At 47.0% G+C, this 13,906-nt stretch overlaps 1 protein-coding gene across 4 annotated transcripts in view; it reads left to right on the top strand.

The window, feature by feature from the left end:
* DOCK1 (dedicator of cytokinesis 1) overlaps positions 1-13,906 on the top strand; it is a 529,364-nt gene that overhangs the window by 71,071 nt on the left and 444,387 nt on the right. For all 4 annotated transcript variants that reach the window (XM_045040829.1, XM_011287620.4, XM_019813984.3 and 1 more), the window contains exons 4-8: positions 1,509-1,564; positions 5,140-5,236; positions 7,589-7,737; positions 12,178-12,313; positions 13,464-13,621. In XM_045040829.1, the coding sequence (XP_044896764.1) occupies positions 1,509-1,564; positions 5,140-5,236; positions 7,589-7,737; positions 12,178-12,313; positions 13,464-13,621 (596 nt within the window). The remainder of the gene's footprint in view (positions 1-1,508; positions 1,565-5,139; positions 5,237-7,588; positions 7,738-12,177; positions 12,314-13,463; positions 13,622-13,906) is intronic.

Below are 13,906 nucleotides of genomic sequence, written 5' to 3' on the forward strand. Positions count from 1 at the left end.
AGATGAGGCAGTTGAAAGATAATAGGATTTCGTAGTGGTCCCTCCCGGCAGTGCAGAGAAGGGACGCGGCCCCTAGCAATCCTGACTCCTAAGTGTTCTGGAAGCATCCTTTGTATAGTTGTTTACACAGGTGTAGATCGTTTGGACTGGTTTAGAACGACCCCTGCTGCGCGGTTTGCTCGTTTCAAGCCTCTGCGTGTGTCCCCTCTGTACCTTCTACTGCTCCTTCCGGGGCTCCATGGTGCCCGAGACCAGGTTTACGGAGACTGAGGGCTATCATTGCCTGTGGACACGGGCGAGGCTGCCTTGTTATTTTTCTCCCTCCATCCGACAGCACATGCTGACATCATGTGTGCTCTTGGAGGCATCCTGGGATTTGGGGGTGTCCTGAATGGCTGGGGCCTGGGGGAGGGGCCCTCCAGTCCTCTTTGTCGCTCGGCCACTGTCTTTCTGCCCGACTGCTCCCCTCTCTGTGATAATTCTTCTTTTTGTGCAATTTGGTGCCTTTCCTAACAGGCAGGAGGAACACGAATCAGTGGTACCCGTGCCCCTCCCAAACACGATTAGTAGTTGTGGTTTCTGGTTCTCCCGTGTAAATCCTTGCGGGCCAGATGCCAGGGAAACACGATCCTGCTCACACGACAGGTGCCTGGAAACCGCCAGTGCCGCTGAGTGGATTGCTGCTGCGCGGGCTAGATCTAGTGCAGGAACCCTGACTAGCTGTGCTGTGCTGCCCGCGCCCCAGCACCTCCAGCCCCGTTGCTCCCTTTCGGGTGGTCGTTTCTGCCTCACACCAGTGAGGGAGCTGTTTCGCTTGCTCAGACGCGCGGCCGGAGTCTTGGTAAAGCTCCTGGCATTTCACCGACTGCGCTCAACACTGAACTTCCCGAACAACTTCCCCTCACGCACCGTCCTGCTAGGCGCGTGCCGTACTTTGCGGATGCAGGGCGCTGTGTTAACAGAAACCCGTGTCTAGCGGTCGTGTGGATCGGGCGAAATTCGTCCACTTTCTGTATTTTCTCTGTTTGAAGGTTGCTGGGAAATCCGTGGGTCAGGTAAGCAGGCCTGCATGCGTACGTGATGACCGATGGTGGAAAGCAACTTTTGATGGCAGCGTTAGCTTTTTGAAGGAAGGAACTGTCAGAGACCATCATCGGAGATTGTTTTTAGGCATCGCTTGGCTCTGGGTCTGCCCGCGTCGAGGGCAGCGGTGGACGCGAGGAGCGACCTATGGAGAAGACACAGGAAAGGCCTGTGGAATTTTTTCCCTGCAGACAGTTCGCTTCTGTTTTCTTCTGAGACACCTGCAGCCTCAGTGAAACACAGGCAGACTGAGTTTATGCCTCCTGTTTGCCTCGCTGTGTTGTATGTGAGATTTACCTTGAGACTCGGAGAGTTCGCGTTATCCAGCCGTGCCTGCCTCCACCCTTTCAGGATAGGTGTTTGATTTTCGGTTGGTATTCATGTTGATAATAAAAACTACTGTTTTTTTTTTTCCTCCCCCAAAGGGTATATTTCCTGCTTCGTATATTCATCTTAAAGAAGCCATAGTTGAAGGCAAAGGGTGAGTCTGGTCTTGATGTTCGAGCAAAGAAATGCTTGTACTTGGCTTCGCTGCTTATCCAAATGGCAGTGCCTGTAGGGGGGTGGGGGGTGAATGTGGCTGTGAGTGACCGTGATGGGATGGGAGTTTTGGAGAGAGGGAGGGAAGTTGGGGTGGCTTTGGACCTTTGAAAAGTCTGAAGTCAGAACTGTACCTGCAGTCACGTTCCTTGAACCTGATGTCGATTTGGGATAGCATGGGCCCAGTGCTCTGTGCTCCTCTGAGAGTGACCCCATCAGGTGGAGGTTCCAGCCCCCCAGCTCTGAGTCCGTTTTTCTGGAAGACTTTGCACGCTGTGATGCAAAGGGAGTTGAGGGTAAAGCAACAGTTGGTAAATTGGGACATGTGTGAATTTACATTTTGTCTAATTGTGATGTATGTTTCTTAGAGGTCATAAAACTGATGTATAAGATCATTAAAAGGACTTTTATAGAATGGGAACCCATTAGGCAGGAATGGCAAATGAATAGCCAGGTGTGAACTTGGAAGAAGCAGCATTAAAATGTTTTCCTTTTTTGTCTCTGCTACATCTTCACCCTCCGTTAAATATGTAAATTATAAAATTACTAATCATATGATTACTGCATAATGACATCTCTTTGGCTGATTACAAAATTGCCTTTCCAAGCACTGTACTTTTAACATATGAAAAGGACTAATCGGGTTCTGTGGTTGCATGATGCATAATTAAAATGAAGAAAATAATTTAGAGGCATAAATGGTGACGACCTGTAATACGGTATATTTTTTTTAATACAGATAAAATGTTTTGTGCACAAAGTTTTAAAAGGAAAGGGGGGGGGAAGGAAAGTTTTGACTCTGGTGGAAATAATTAAATAAAGTATGCATTTAATGTATTTTATATCCGTCTGTATCACAGTCAGTATAGACGTCAGACTGTGATTAATTTTTGTAAAAAAGCACTGCGAGGTATATACAAAAGAATATATGGAAAATGTAATCAGGAACCATAATAGTAAAGTGAACAAGAGATTATTTTGACTCTCGGTGAGGAGAGCCACACCCACGCAGACAAACAGACACACACACTGGGTCCCGGGGTGTGATGCCCCAGGGTGAGCGAGTGAATGGTGCACCCGGGAAATAAACAGCAAAGAAATGGTTTTCCTGCCGAGGCTTTGGGGCTCCCTGTGTTCGCTCCCCGTGCTGCCCTCTGCTGCTCCCACCCAAGCCCGGCTGTCTATGCCTTCCTCGTTGCAAAGGACTTCCTGCCTTCAGACTTGACCAGTCTCCTTTCTTCCGGAGACCTGCGGACATCGACCTCCCCTCCCCATGGTCCTTCCTCCTATCCAGCCCAGGCCACTCTGTCATCCCACCCCTGCTGCCTCCCTGCTCTCCAAGTTCATTACCCTGTCTCTCTTGCCGGGTTTCTTTCTGTACACCAGCCTCCATTCACTCTCAGACACCCCGCATCCCCACATCACTGCCACGTGCCTGCTGCCACCTGGTCTCTACCTTTACCCCATAACCAAGGCGGTTCCCACTTGTCCCTTGTCCCATGGTCATATAGCTGCCGGTGCCTCCTAATTCCCAAGCTTCTAGTGTCTTCTCAAGGCTGTTCTGGTGCTTTCCTGCAGCACTGGGCACTGGTGGCTGTCCCCTTCACTGGATGAAGCTCCTCGTTTGTTCTGATGCTTTCATACCCCGTTTCTCACGCTGCCTAACCTACTTCCTTCCCTGCCCGCTGCTCCCAGGGTGCTCTCCTTGTCCTTCTCCTAGTCCTGTGTTGCCCCTCTGTTTGGGGTGGCCCGTGTCATTGTGCTTCCTCTCTGTGCGTGATGCCTGGATTGGGGCCTTCAGCCCTGACTCGTCCCTTGGTGTCATTTAGCGCCAACTAAGGAGCCACCCCCATTGACTGTCTGCTGTGTCTCGCTCATTCTTCCATGAGCCCTGCGTGATGTTCTTTCTGTAGGTCTTAATGACAACCCTATGGGGCAGACATGGCTGACCCCTTGCGGGTAAAGAGGTGGTTACAAAGAGGTGGTTACAGAGCAGCCAGATCGAGTCCATTAAAGCCAGTTGGCACTTTAGTTCAGAGACAGATCAGGCCTACGAAGAGGGAGGAAGTGGGAAGGATCCAGAACTGAGACGAGGACACAGTACGTAGAGTGAGGCCCTCTACGTGTGGTGAAAGTGAGTTCTAGTTGAGCCCCAAGCTTCTGACAGCCAATGGAAGAGCCCAGTGGACTGAGCATGAAACTCAGGATCTGGGAGGTGGAAGCATCCAGGTTGCTGCCAAATGTGCTCACCCCGTGGGAGAAGAGAAACTCCCCCCCCCCCCCCCCCCGGGGGTCCTTCTCAGAAGGGCACTGCAGAGTGCGATGAACCACATTTTCATCAACATCTTTACCGGGAACCTTGGTGACAGACCCGGCCGGGCTGCTGTGAAAACCATATTCTGAAATAGACACTGATCATGTCCCATCAAAGGGCGATTTCTAAAAGCAGTTTTGTGGATGGTGGTCTCAGACACAACCCTGCCTCGGACATCTGGTCTCTGTTGCTCCAGGGGTGCACGTGGCTAGACCTCTCCGCAGACACTGGTTTTCTCTCAGGGACACCATTGTCTTTTCCTTTGGGAGCCCCCACCATCAGTAGGTCATTGTAGCCCTGAACCCCAACTGCGAGCCAAAGTAAGCATCCTGCCCGCCCATCTCGGCTCCAGCCAACTCAAGATATGTAGGTGGGACATATTTTGGGATCCCGGGATATTCCATGCTGGTTGCAGACTTGTCCGTTCAGGACGTCTGGGGCGAGGTGGCCTCACTGCATGAGCCACACTTCCATCTCTTAACTCAGTCCCAAATATTCTGAGTCCTGTGTAGCACAGGGCCTGACACAGAGCATGCGACTGGAAAAACCATGGTTGATACCATTTAAACACACACACACACACACACACACACACACACACACACAGATAGCAAGTTAAGACTAAGTCAAGGGTTAACCTTTCGGGGTGCAGGGAAAAGGGAGAGGATGCATCAGAGTTTGGGGATCACATAGAGTACCTCTGGACACTGGGGAGCCATGGCCTCGTTCATATTTTGACAGGGATAAGTGCTTCATGTATTATCATATAGTGAGTTTTATGCATGATGGAAATGTAGAAATCATCTAAACCCAAACCTGCATTTTAATGCCACACAGATTGGCTATAATTTATGGCCGTCTATAAGATAGATGGGTACACATATTATGAATGTACTCTCAGACCTTGACGTTCTGAAGACTTTAAATGGGATATTATTTGCCTCCTTCATCTTACCTTGACATATGAGGTAGACGCCTTTACATGTAGGATAATGTAGGAACACAGTCAAGTTCTGTACAAATATTACCTGTCAGTCTCAGAGATGTATGTATTCATATGTGTGGACACAGTCTTATTTGTATATTTTCTCTCCATTTGCTTAAATATTTAATTCTGTGGACCCGATTTGGAATTTACAAGGTATAGCTTGTAGACTTTAATGAAGCCATGAACTTGGCTGTCCTTTTCTCCTTTCCCTTAGGCAACATGAAACGGTCATCCCGGGCGACCTCCCGCTCATACAGGAAGTCACCACGACGCTCCGAGAGTGGTCCACCATCTGGAGGCAGCTCTACGTGGTGAGAAAATGGGATGTTGAATCTAAGCGTCAAAACAGAGAAGGGTCTTGTGGGACCTTGATGTACCAAGGGGATGATTTTCCTTTCCCTGGGAACCTCAAAAGCAGAACCAAGGACTAAGTCCTACTCAGGGCAAAGAAGGCAACGTGGCCCATTATTCTTTCCACCCTGGGGGACCATTGTCCTCTTGGACCCGCTTTGTAAATGCCATGCTCCCTGTGACAAAGCATTGGTAAAGGGAAGGGCCAAGGATTTCACCTTCATTGTGCCAAAAGGGGAGACGGGCTGCTTGAAGGCTTTGGAAGACAGGACTAGGCAGTCTGCATTGATGTACCCTCAACGTTGATATTTAGATCCTGAAAACTGAAATCTGCTTTTAAGCTTTAACGGGTGCTTCTTTACGGACGCAGTACAGAACAATCGCTGTTTATTTTTTCTGCCATTGCCTGTCTCTTATCATTTGAGTTAAACTACATAGTCTTCTAGACTTAAGTGTGCTTGTTCCAGAGGTGGGGAAGTCGTTTACATTCTGGCTCTGTGTGCAGCTGTCCAGTTCTCCCGATCACGGAAGAAGCCTTATTAACGCAGGGAGGCTGAGACTCTGACATCTTCCATTTCCTATTCCCTCAGGGCATTTCTTTGCACATAAATTCATATTTGCAGAAGATTACCTTTTGTTAAGCCTGTATTTCTATTCAGAGTGTTGATTTCTCGTATGCTAATGTTGTCAGCACAAAGCAAGGGCTCTGGAGGGAAGTCAGTGCATCGATTTCTTAGGAACACAGAAAACTTGCAAAAGTCCCACAGCTGCTCTCTGGGCAGGCTTGTTGTTTTTGATTATACAGTGGCTTCTTGTAAATGCACAGTAATAAGCAGTTGCAGTAATTGGTCATCAAATGTTCTCAAAAACCAAAAAGCGTAAAGTTAGCCATGAATGTTTTGTGTAAATCTGAGCAATTTTGTAGTCGGTGTTTCATGTTCAACTTAGCAATTTTTAAACAAAAATATGGCAGGAAAACAAACAGGGGCTGATGCTGACTGGTATGTTCGTGGGCTTGGGTCTAGTTCACGCCCGGGGTAGACATGCCTAGTGGGCACCTTAGCTTCCTTTTTATGAATGTGGGTTTGTCTCTGGTGGACTTGCACTGTTGGATTTATACAAAGCTAGTAGAAATTTCCTTACAGCGTTTTGGTACGAGTTGTGTTTTGCTGTGCTCTGTGGCTGTAGATAAGTTAGCAAAATATTATGAAGTTTAGATACTTGATAAGGCTTTAGAAAAATGAATTAGTAAGAGGAAACACATCTAATTGTGGAATAAACCATTACTTTTGACCATTTAGTTGTTAAGAAATTAACATTAGGATGATGCTATAAAAGTAGCATGGGGGGGGCCAGAATAGTCTCTGAGGGCGTTCTTTGATAGGTTGGTGGGGAGGGTCTTAGAAATTCCTACAAAGGTCACCTACTAGAACTCGGGGAACGGGAGGTTCAGATGTGGAGAGCAGAAGTTATTTAAAAAAGTATGTAGTAGCCATGTTTTAATGTTTATAGGGACCGTGTTTAGAATTTCATCAAATTAAAGGTCTCCTAGATTTCATAGAAAGAACCACCCGCTTCTTTTTAGGGGCGGGGGCATAATCCCTAACATCCTTGATGAATTGTAGTCTTGGTCTCAATGCAAAATGCTTTTTTTTGTACCATCAACACCCTTCAAAGTATGTATCAAGCGATAAAAATGTGAATTTTTTTGTGTGTGTTTTCCGTTTGATGTAAATGCACTGACTGCTTGTAGATTCGGACTTCACTGCTTGTAGAAGCTGCGTGCGCTGAATAAGGCGCAGCGCGCCGGGGCCCAGGCTGACGCTGTTCCCTACGGCCTGGTTGACGACAGGCCCAGGTGTTCGGTTGCCTGGGGTGCCGAGAATAGCGCTCAGGGCGCCGTCTTCAAAATGTTGAAGACTCGAATGGCAAGATCTTCAAGCTCACACTGATCCTGAGGGAGGTTCAGGGGTTGCCCATCCCTGGGCCACGTGCTAGAAGCACGTGGGCTGGTTTTGAGGCTCCCCATCCCAATCCTGCTGTGGTGAACCTCTTGACTGAGAGGCATATACTCTGGAAGGTTGGGTGGAATAGTGAGGATTGTGCATTACGGCTTCTCCTTTCGATCTTTAGTGCCTCAGAGGAACCAGACTCCATATGATGTGTTCCTGCCCATGCTAAAAACATCTTTTAACTTGACATTAATTGGATCGCATCAGATAAAGCATAGACTACATGTGTGTTTGGAAAACACTCGACAGGGCTCCTTTATACCAAAAGCTTTACATGTGGCTTTTCTCTCCTCCGTACAGCAAGACAACAGGGAGATGTTTCGAAGCGTGCGGCACATGATCTATGACCTTATCGAATGGCGATCGCAGATTCTTTCTGGAACTCTGCCGCAGGATGAGCTCAAAGAACTGAAGAAGAAGGTCACTGCCAAAATCGATTATGGAAACAGGTTTGTTTATTTCAAAGATGATTTCATGCTTAAATTATCCAATATAATACCATTACCGTAAGCCTTGAGGAGTCTAAGATCATGTTATCATAAAAAAATTTCTAACATCAAAATAAGGGCCTAGTTTTCATTTATTTTTTAGTTTTTTTAAATTCTTTTAAATGTTTTTGTTTATTTTTGAGACAGAGAGAGACAGAACATGAGCAGGGGAGGAGCGGAGAGAGAGTGGGAGACACAGAATTCGAAGCAGGCTCCAGGCTCTGAGCTGTCAGCACAGAGCCGGATGTGGGGCTCGAACTCACAGACTGTGAGATCATGACCTGAGCCGAAGTCGGACGCCCAACTGACTGAGCCACCCGGGCGTCCCCCTAGTTTTCATTTTTGAAAGGATAGGGTATTTTTGGGGTGCCTGGCTGGCTCAGTCGGTAGAGCGTGTGACTCTGGATTTTGGGGTAGTGAGTTCGAGCCCCATGTTGGGTGGAATGATTACTTTAAAGATTAAAAAAAAAAAAAAAGGATAGGGTATTTTCTGTTGGGTTCTAAAAATCAGGAGTTTTCAGAGTCATTGTTGAAACCTATTCTTGTCTCCAAGAAGCAGGGGGTTGGGTGGTCTCTCAGTTGCACTCTTCCACAGAGGACCTTGTCGTGAGTCCCGCCGAGAAGGGACTTTTATTTTCTGCTCACAGTACTTCACTTTGAGTCCAGACCTGGGGTCCCTGGCAATAACAGGGTTCTTTGTGGACCCCCCAGGTTCTGAGAGTTGGAAGGGACATCACAGGTCACCTCGAAACTTAGCACCAGGGCGGGAGGATGGCAGGTTTGGCAAACGAAAGTACAGCTAGCTAAATCTGAATTTCAGATAAACAACAAATAGTTTGCTTTGTTGTAAGGATGCCTCTTGCACAGGTTCCCGTCTACAGCAAGCCTCCACTCCGTTGTGCTTGAATGCTTTCAGTGGCCGTGCGCTCTCTCCCGCACAGCTCTGTGTTCTAGTGTTCGCTCGCGGTTCTGATGCTGAGGGGCAGTGAGCCGCTTCCTCCTGGGTCTGCCAAGTCTGTAACCGGAAGGAGGCCACGCCCTTTCCCACCGAGTAACTGGTTGTCCCTGTAATGTCAGAGCTGCAAGAGGCCTCAAAAATGATCTGGTCACACGATTCTCAGATGCTGGTCCTTATCAGAATCACTTGGAGAGCTTTCAAAATACAGAATCGTGGGACCTACCCCTGAAGATTCTGATTTCTAATATCTGGCATGCTGGCCTGAAATTTCAGTTTTTAAAAATAGACTTGGACCACGCTGGACAGCAGATCGGGCAACTTCTGGGTTGGACCAAGCCCCTCATTTTACACACCAGGATGGTAAGCTCAGAGAATGGGGGAGGATTGCCCCAGCCGGTTAGCTGAAAGGTGCCCTGGGTATAAACTCAACCTTTCTGCAAAATCAGAATTATAGTATCATTTTGTTTTCTAGTATTTCATCCTTTCAAGTGTGAAAGTTTCTAGCAACATTATTAGTTAGGTGGAGGGTTTGGATTAAGGCTACAGGAGGGGCGCCTGGGTGGCTCAGTGGGTTAAGCATCCGATTTCGGCTCAGGTCATGATCTTGCAGGGATCTCAGGTTCGTGGGTTTGAGCCCTGCATCGCGTTCTGTGCTGACAGCTGGGAGCCTGGAGCCTGCTTCGGGTTCTGTGTCTCCCTCTCTCTCTGCCCCTCCCCTGCTCATATTCTGTCTCTATCTCTCTCAAAAATAAATAAACATTAAAGAAAAAAGTCTACAGGAGAAGCCCCAGAAAGTTAGAGACTTCTGAGTATAGGATATTAGATATCGTTTTAGGGAAACCCATTTCGTGAGCACCTGCTTAAAAAAAAATGACACTTTTTGGAGCTTTGATTCTATTTTCTCTTGGAGTGTTGTATTTTGAGCTTATGTTCAGAACCACCTGCTTAGTTTGGCTGTGGTAAGCAACGAAAGTACATTATTTCGTGGAACAATCGAGTTACGAAAGGAAGTGTTTCCAAACATAATTTACTGCTTTGAGAGGAAATACAGCCCTTAATAAGACAGTTTTTTGCCCTCCTGCTGTGCTCAGACACACCTTCGTAGCAGAAGCTCACTGTGGGTTCAGACCCCACCTGAGCGCTGGCTGCTCAGAAAAACACACAGAAGAGTTGGCATGAAGAGAACCCTGACAAGCCACTTCCTGCGCCAGTTTCCACGTGGCATTCTGGAACGAGCACGGACTCTACCATGAGAGGGTTCTGGCTCAGAATCCAGGCTCAGGGTTCTTCTGGATGTTTCTCGGAGCTTAGGTTTCTTCCTTTGTGAAGCGGGTCTGGCCATCTGTCCTGGCAGGACTGAGGCGAGGAGCACACGGCAGGGTGTATGCACCAGGCACCAGCACTGGGCAGCCCATAAGAGAAAGGATTCTCTCCCCCCTCATTAGCATTGGCCCCACCCACTCCAGAACTGACCCCACCCACACCAGCACTGACTCCTCCCAAGGGGCGGGCTCAGGGTTTGGGAGAGAAGGGGCTTTTCCTCATTAGCGAAGCCTATTACAGAGACAACTGAGGAGAGACTAACAGGCTTTTTAAAAAAAATGTCTTTCTGTTCCTTTTGAGGCACCCCACCATCCCTGCAACTACTAGGCTGTTTTCATGCAGAGCGAAAAGCCTCTGAGTATTTGTTTAAAAGCCTGTTTACCGTCATGTTGCGACTGGCCCAGTGGGTCCTGCTTCGCCATCAGTGGATTTGCTTAGTAGATATTAAGAGGGGAGCACGAGGTCTTTGTGACTGCTTTCCAAATGGTGCAGTGGCCCAGCATCCTCTCAAAATGAAACCTGAGTGGCACACGTTATCAGACTCGTTTCCAGCTTTAAGGTGTGTGACCTTCAGGGAGAGAAGTCGGGCATGAGTTTGCCTCGTTGGAGTCTTTCTTCCCAAGTCACCTCTCCTCTTAAAATTGTAACTGTTGCAGTCATTATCTAATTGAGATTTATCTTTCTGTCAGCAGACTCTACTTTGCCGTATGGTTAAAGAAAAAAATCCTGCTTCCATAGACTTGTTAATAGCAGGAAGAAAATCCCAAAGGCAAAAGTATAAGGCATCTGTGGTTAAGATCCTCATGTCTTATTAAAAAGAAAGCCAGAACACGTCGCCGTGGTGCAGCTCCCGGTTTCTTTCTTTATATAATGGTCTTTGTTTATTCTTTAAATAAAAATTGTGCTAAAAATCACCTAACAATTTCGTCAGATTTGGGGAAACAGAAGGTTGCCAAAAAACATTTCCAGACATGGATGGACAGCTTTATTAGACAGATGCTGCTCATGTTTTAAGTTGGCTACTACATCTAGCCATCTGGCCAGAAAGTTGCTTAATGTTATTGTGGATAACTTCCACATGTTTGGTGTCGAAACACAGTAGAACATCTTTATCGAAGATCTTCTGATGAGCTAATTTCGGGATTAGAACTGACTGTAGGTAGAAGCAAAGCTGTGTGATAGAATTGACGAGAATAGAATGGTGGGTGTGCCTTTGCCCCCGCTCTTCCTTCCTACCTCTTCTCCCCAGCTTGGTGATGATGTCACCACCACCAATTTTAAATATATGGGTGCATGGGTTTGTATGTCACTGCATACACACACACACACACACACACACACACACACACACAGGAGTACGTATGTATATACACTCTATACATAACTACACACCCTATATACACTCTATTTATCTATATATATTATACGCCCCATACATACCCCTCCCCCAACTATCTATATCATGTGTGTGCTTTAAACTGCCCATGCTGTTCATATAGTGATTAGTAACACACACTTCATTTGGGCTGTGCAGATCTGTAAAATTTTGCACTTGAAGAAAAAGTCACTACTGCAATGGAAGTAAACATTGAATAATTTGTTTTAAAGATTTTACTTTTATTTATTTGTTTTTTTAAGTTTATTTATTTTGAGAGAAAGAGCAGGAGCAGGGGAGGAGCACAGAGAGAGAGGGAGAGAGAGAATCCCAAGCAGTCTCCATCCGGTCAATGCAGAGCCCAACATGGGGCTCGATTTCACAAACCATAAGATCATGACCTGAGCCGGATTCGGACAGTTAACCAGCTAAGTCACCCAGGCACCCCCGATTTTAGATTTTAAGTAATCTCTGTACCCAACATGGGGCTCAAACTCACAACCCCAAGATCAAGAGCCTCATGCTCTACTGACTGAGCCAGCCAGGTGCCCCTGAGTAATTTTTTTGAATTCCAAAGGAATGTGTTTTAAAGAAAGTGACCTTATAGAATTATGTCCCCTAGTATTATGGATGACCCTGACTTTCTATGATGTTTTCAACTGCGCCTAGTTGTTGGGACTGAAGTTGTGTCAGAGAATTCAAAGCCCTTGGGCCGTGTCCATGAAGCTCTGAATTCTTGTTCTAGAATTCTTGATCTGGACTTGGTGGTGAGAGATGAAGATGGGAACATTTTGGATCCAGAACTAACTAGCACGATTAGTCTCTTTAGAGCTCATGAAATCGCTTCTAAACAAGTGGAGGAAAGATTGCAAGAAGAAAAGGTAAGTTCGGCTGTCTGTAATGTGCCGTTTACATTGAGAGTACCTTTTCTCAGTAACAGTTTTCAACATTAATAAAACACTAGTGAGGCCCAGAATTTGTACTAGAAAACTCAGAAGGCACGACTATACAGTATATTTCATACAATGATGAATGGAAAGGAACCCAGTGTCCAAACATACTGCTGACGACCAGGAAGGATTTCATCCCTTGGTGGGGGCGGGGGGAGGGTTGTAAGCACTGTGCTACGTCTTAGGAGGCAGGGTCTTAACGACATTGACTCTGTGTTTTCATCTCATGGGAAACAATACTGGATTCTGCATTTCCTCTCTGATAGGAGCCAGAGGAGTGACATATTCTAAGCTTGATGAGGGCAAGGAACTTGTGTCTTACTGATCTTCTACATTTTCTCTGGTCTCTAATGGTGTCTTCTCTATAGCAGATATTAAGGAGTCAGTTGACTGATTGAGTCAGCCGTTCATTCAGCAAGTATCTATTGAGCACCTACTGGGTACCACAAACTGAGGACGTACTGATGAATAAGACAGAAGTGTTCTCGGAGGATTTAGTCTAGTGGGGGAACCAGAAATTAAGCAGCTCTGCATGTGAACATCACCGTGATTCGTTGTTTAGACACTGCAGTATTTGAAGACCATGTTCAGTACAAACTGTTAAGGGGTTGTGACCTTTGCATTGGGTGCGTGCATGTGTTGAGTGGGACAAGGAAGTGACTGCAGAGTGGCTTTGCTGTGTTAGGCTAACCGGTTGCATGCAGTTTTCTGTTCTGTCATCAATAAAGAAAGTGCAACGTTGGTTAGTGGTGAGTATTGCTAATGTCAACTTTCTTCCTTCCTCCCTCCCTCCCTCCCTCCCTCCCTCCCTCCCTCCCTCCCTCCCTTCCTTCCTTAAGTTTATTTACTTATTTTGAGAAAGTGAGAGCATGTGTGTGCGTGAGTTGGGGAAGGGCAGAGAGAGGGAGATAGAGAATCCCAAGCAGGCTCCGCATGGTCTGTGCAGAACCCGATGAGGGACTCGGGCTCATGAACTGGGAGATCATGACCTGAGCCGAAATCAAGGGTCAAGGACGCCTCACTGACTGAGCCCCCCAGGCACCCTGCTACTGTCAACTTTCTGTTTTATTTCTACTTACAGTCCCAAAAGCAGAACATAGATATTAACAGACAAGCTAAGTTTGCCTCCACCCCTTCTCTGGCCTTGTTTGTCAACCTCAAAAATGTGGTTTGTAAAATTGGAGAAGATGCTGAAGTGCTGATGTCTCTTTATGACCCTGTGGAGTCCAAATTCATCAGGTCAGTGACGTTCCCTTGCGGCTGTCTTTCTTCTCTGGGTAACGTTCGGAAAGTGGCGCTGGGCCCACCAGACGTCTAGGTCTCTCAGAGAGCAGTGGGGAGACCAGTTGGCCATACTTCCCCCGGCAGCTGAGCCCAGGGCGGTTTGGGATGGTGTGATGGCACTGCCGGGCTCTGGTCCAGGGTCAGCTCTCTTGCGTGCACACGGGTGTTCGAATGTAGAGTGTTCGTCTTGGAACTGTTTTGTGGACGTGACAACCAACCAAAGATGGAAGTCATTGTTTC

The sequence above is a fragment of the Felis catus genome, chromosome D2, assembly GCF_018350175.1.
Source record: "Felis catus isolate Fca126 chromosome D2, F.catus_Fca126_mat1.0, whole genome shotgun sequence".
Classification (NCBI taxonomy): domain Eukaryota; kingdom Metazoa; phylum Chordata; class Mammalia; order Carnivora; family Felidae; genus Felis; species Felis catus.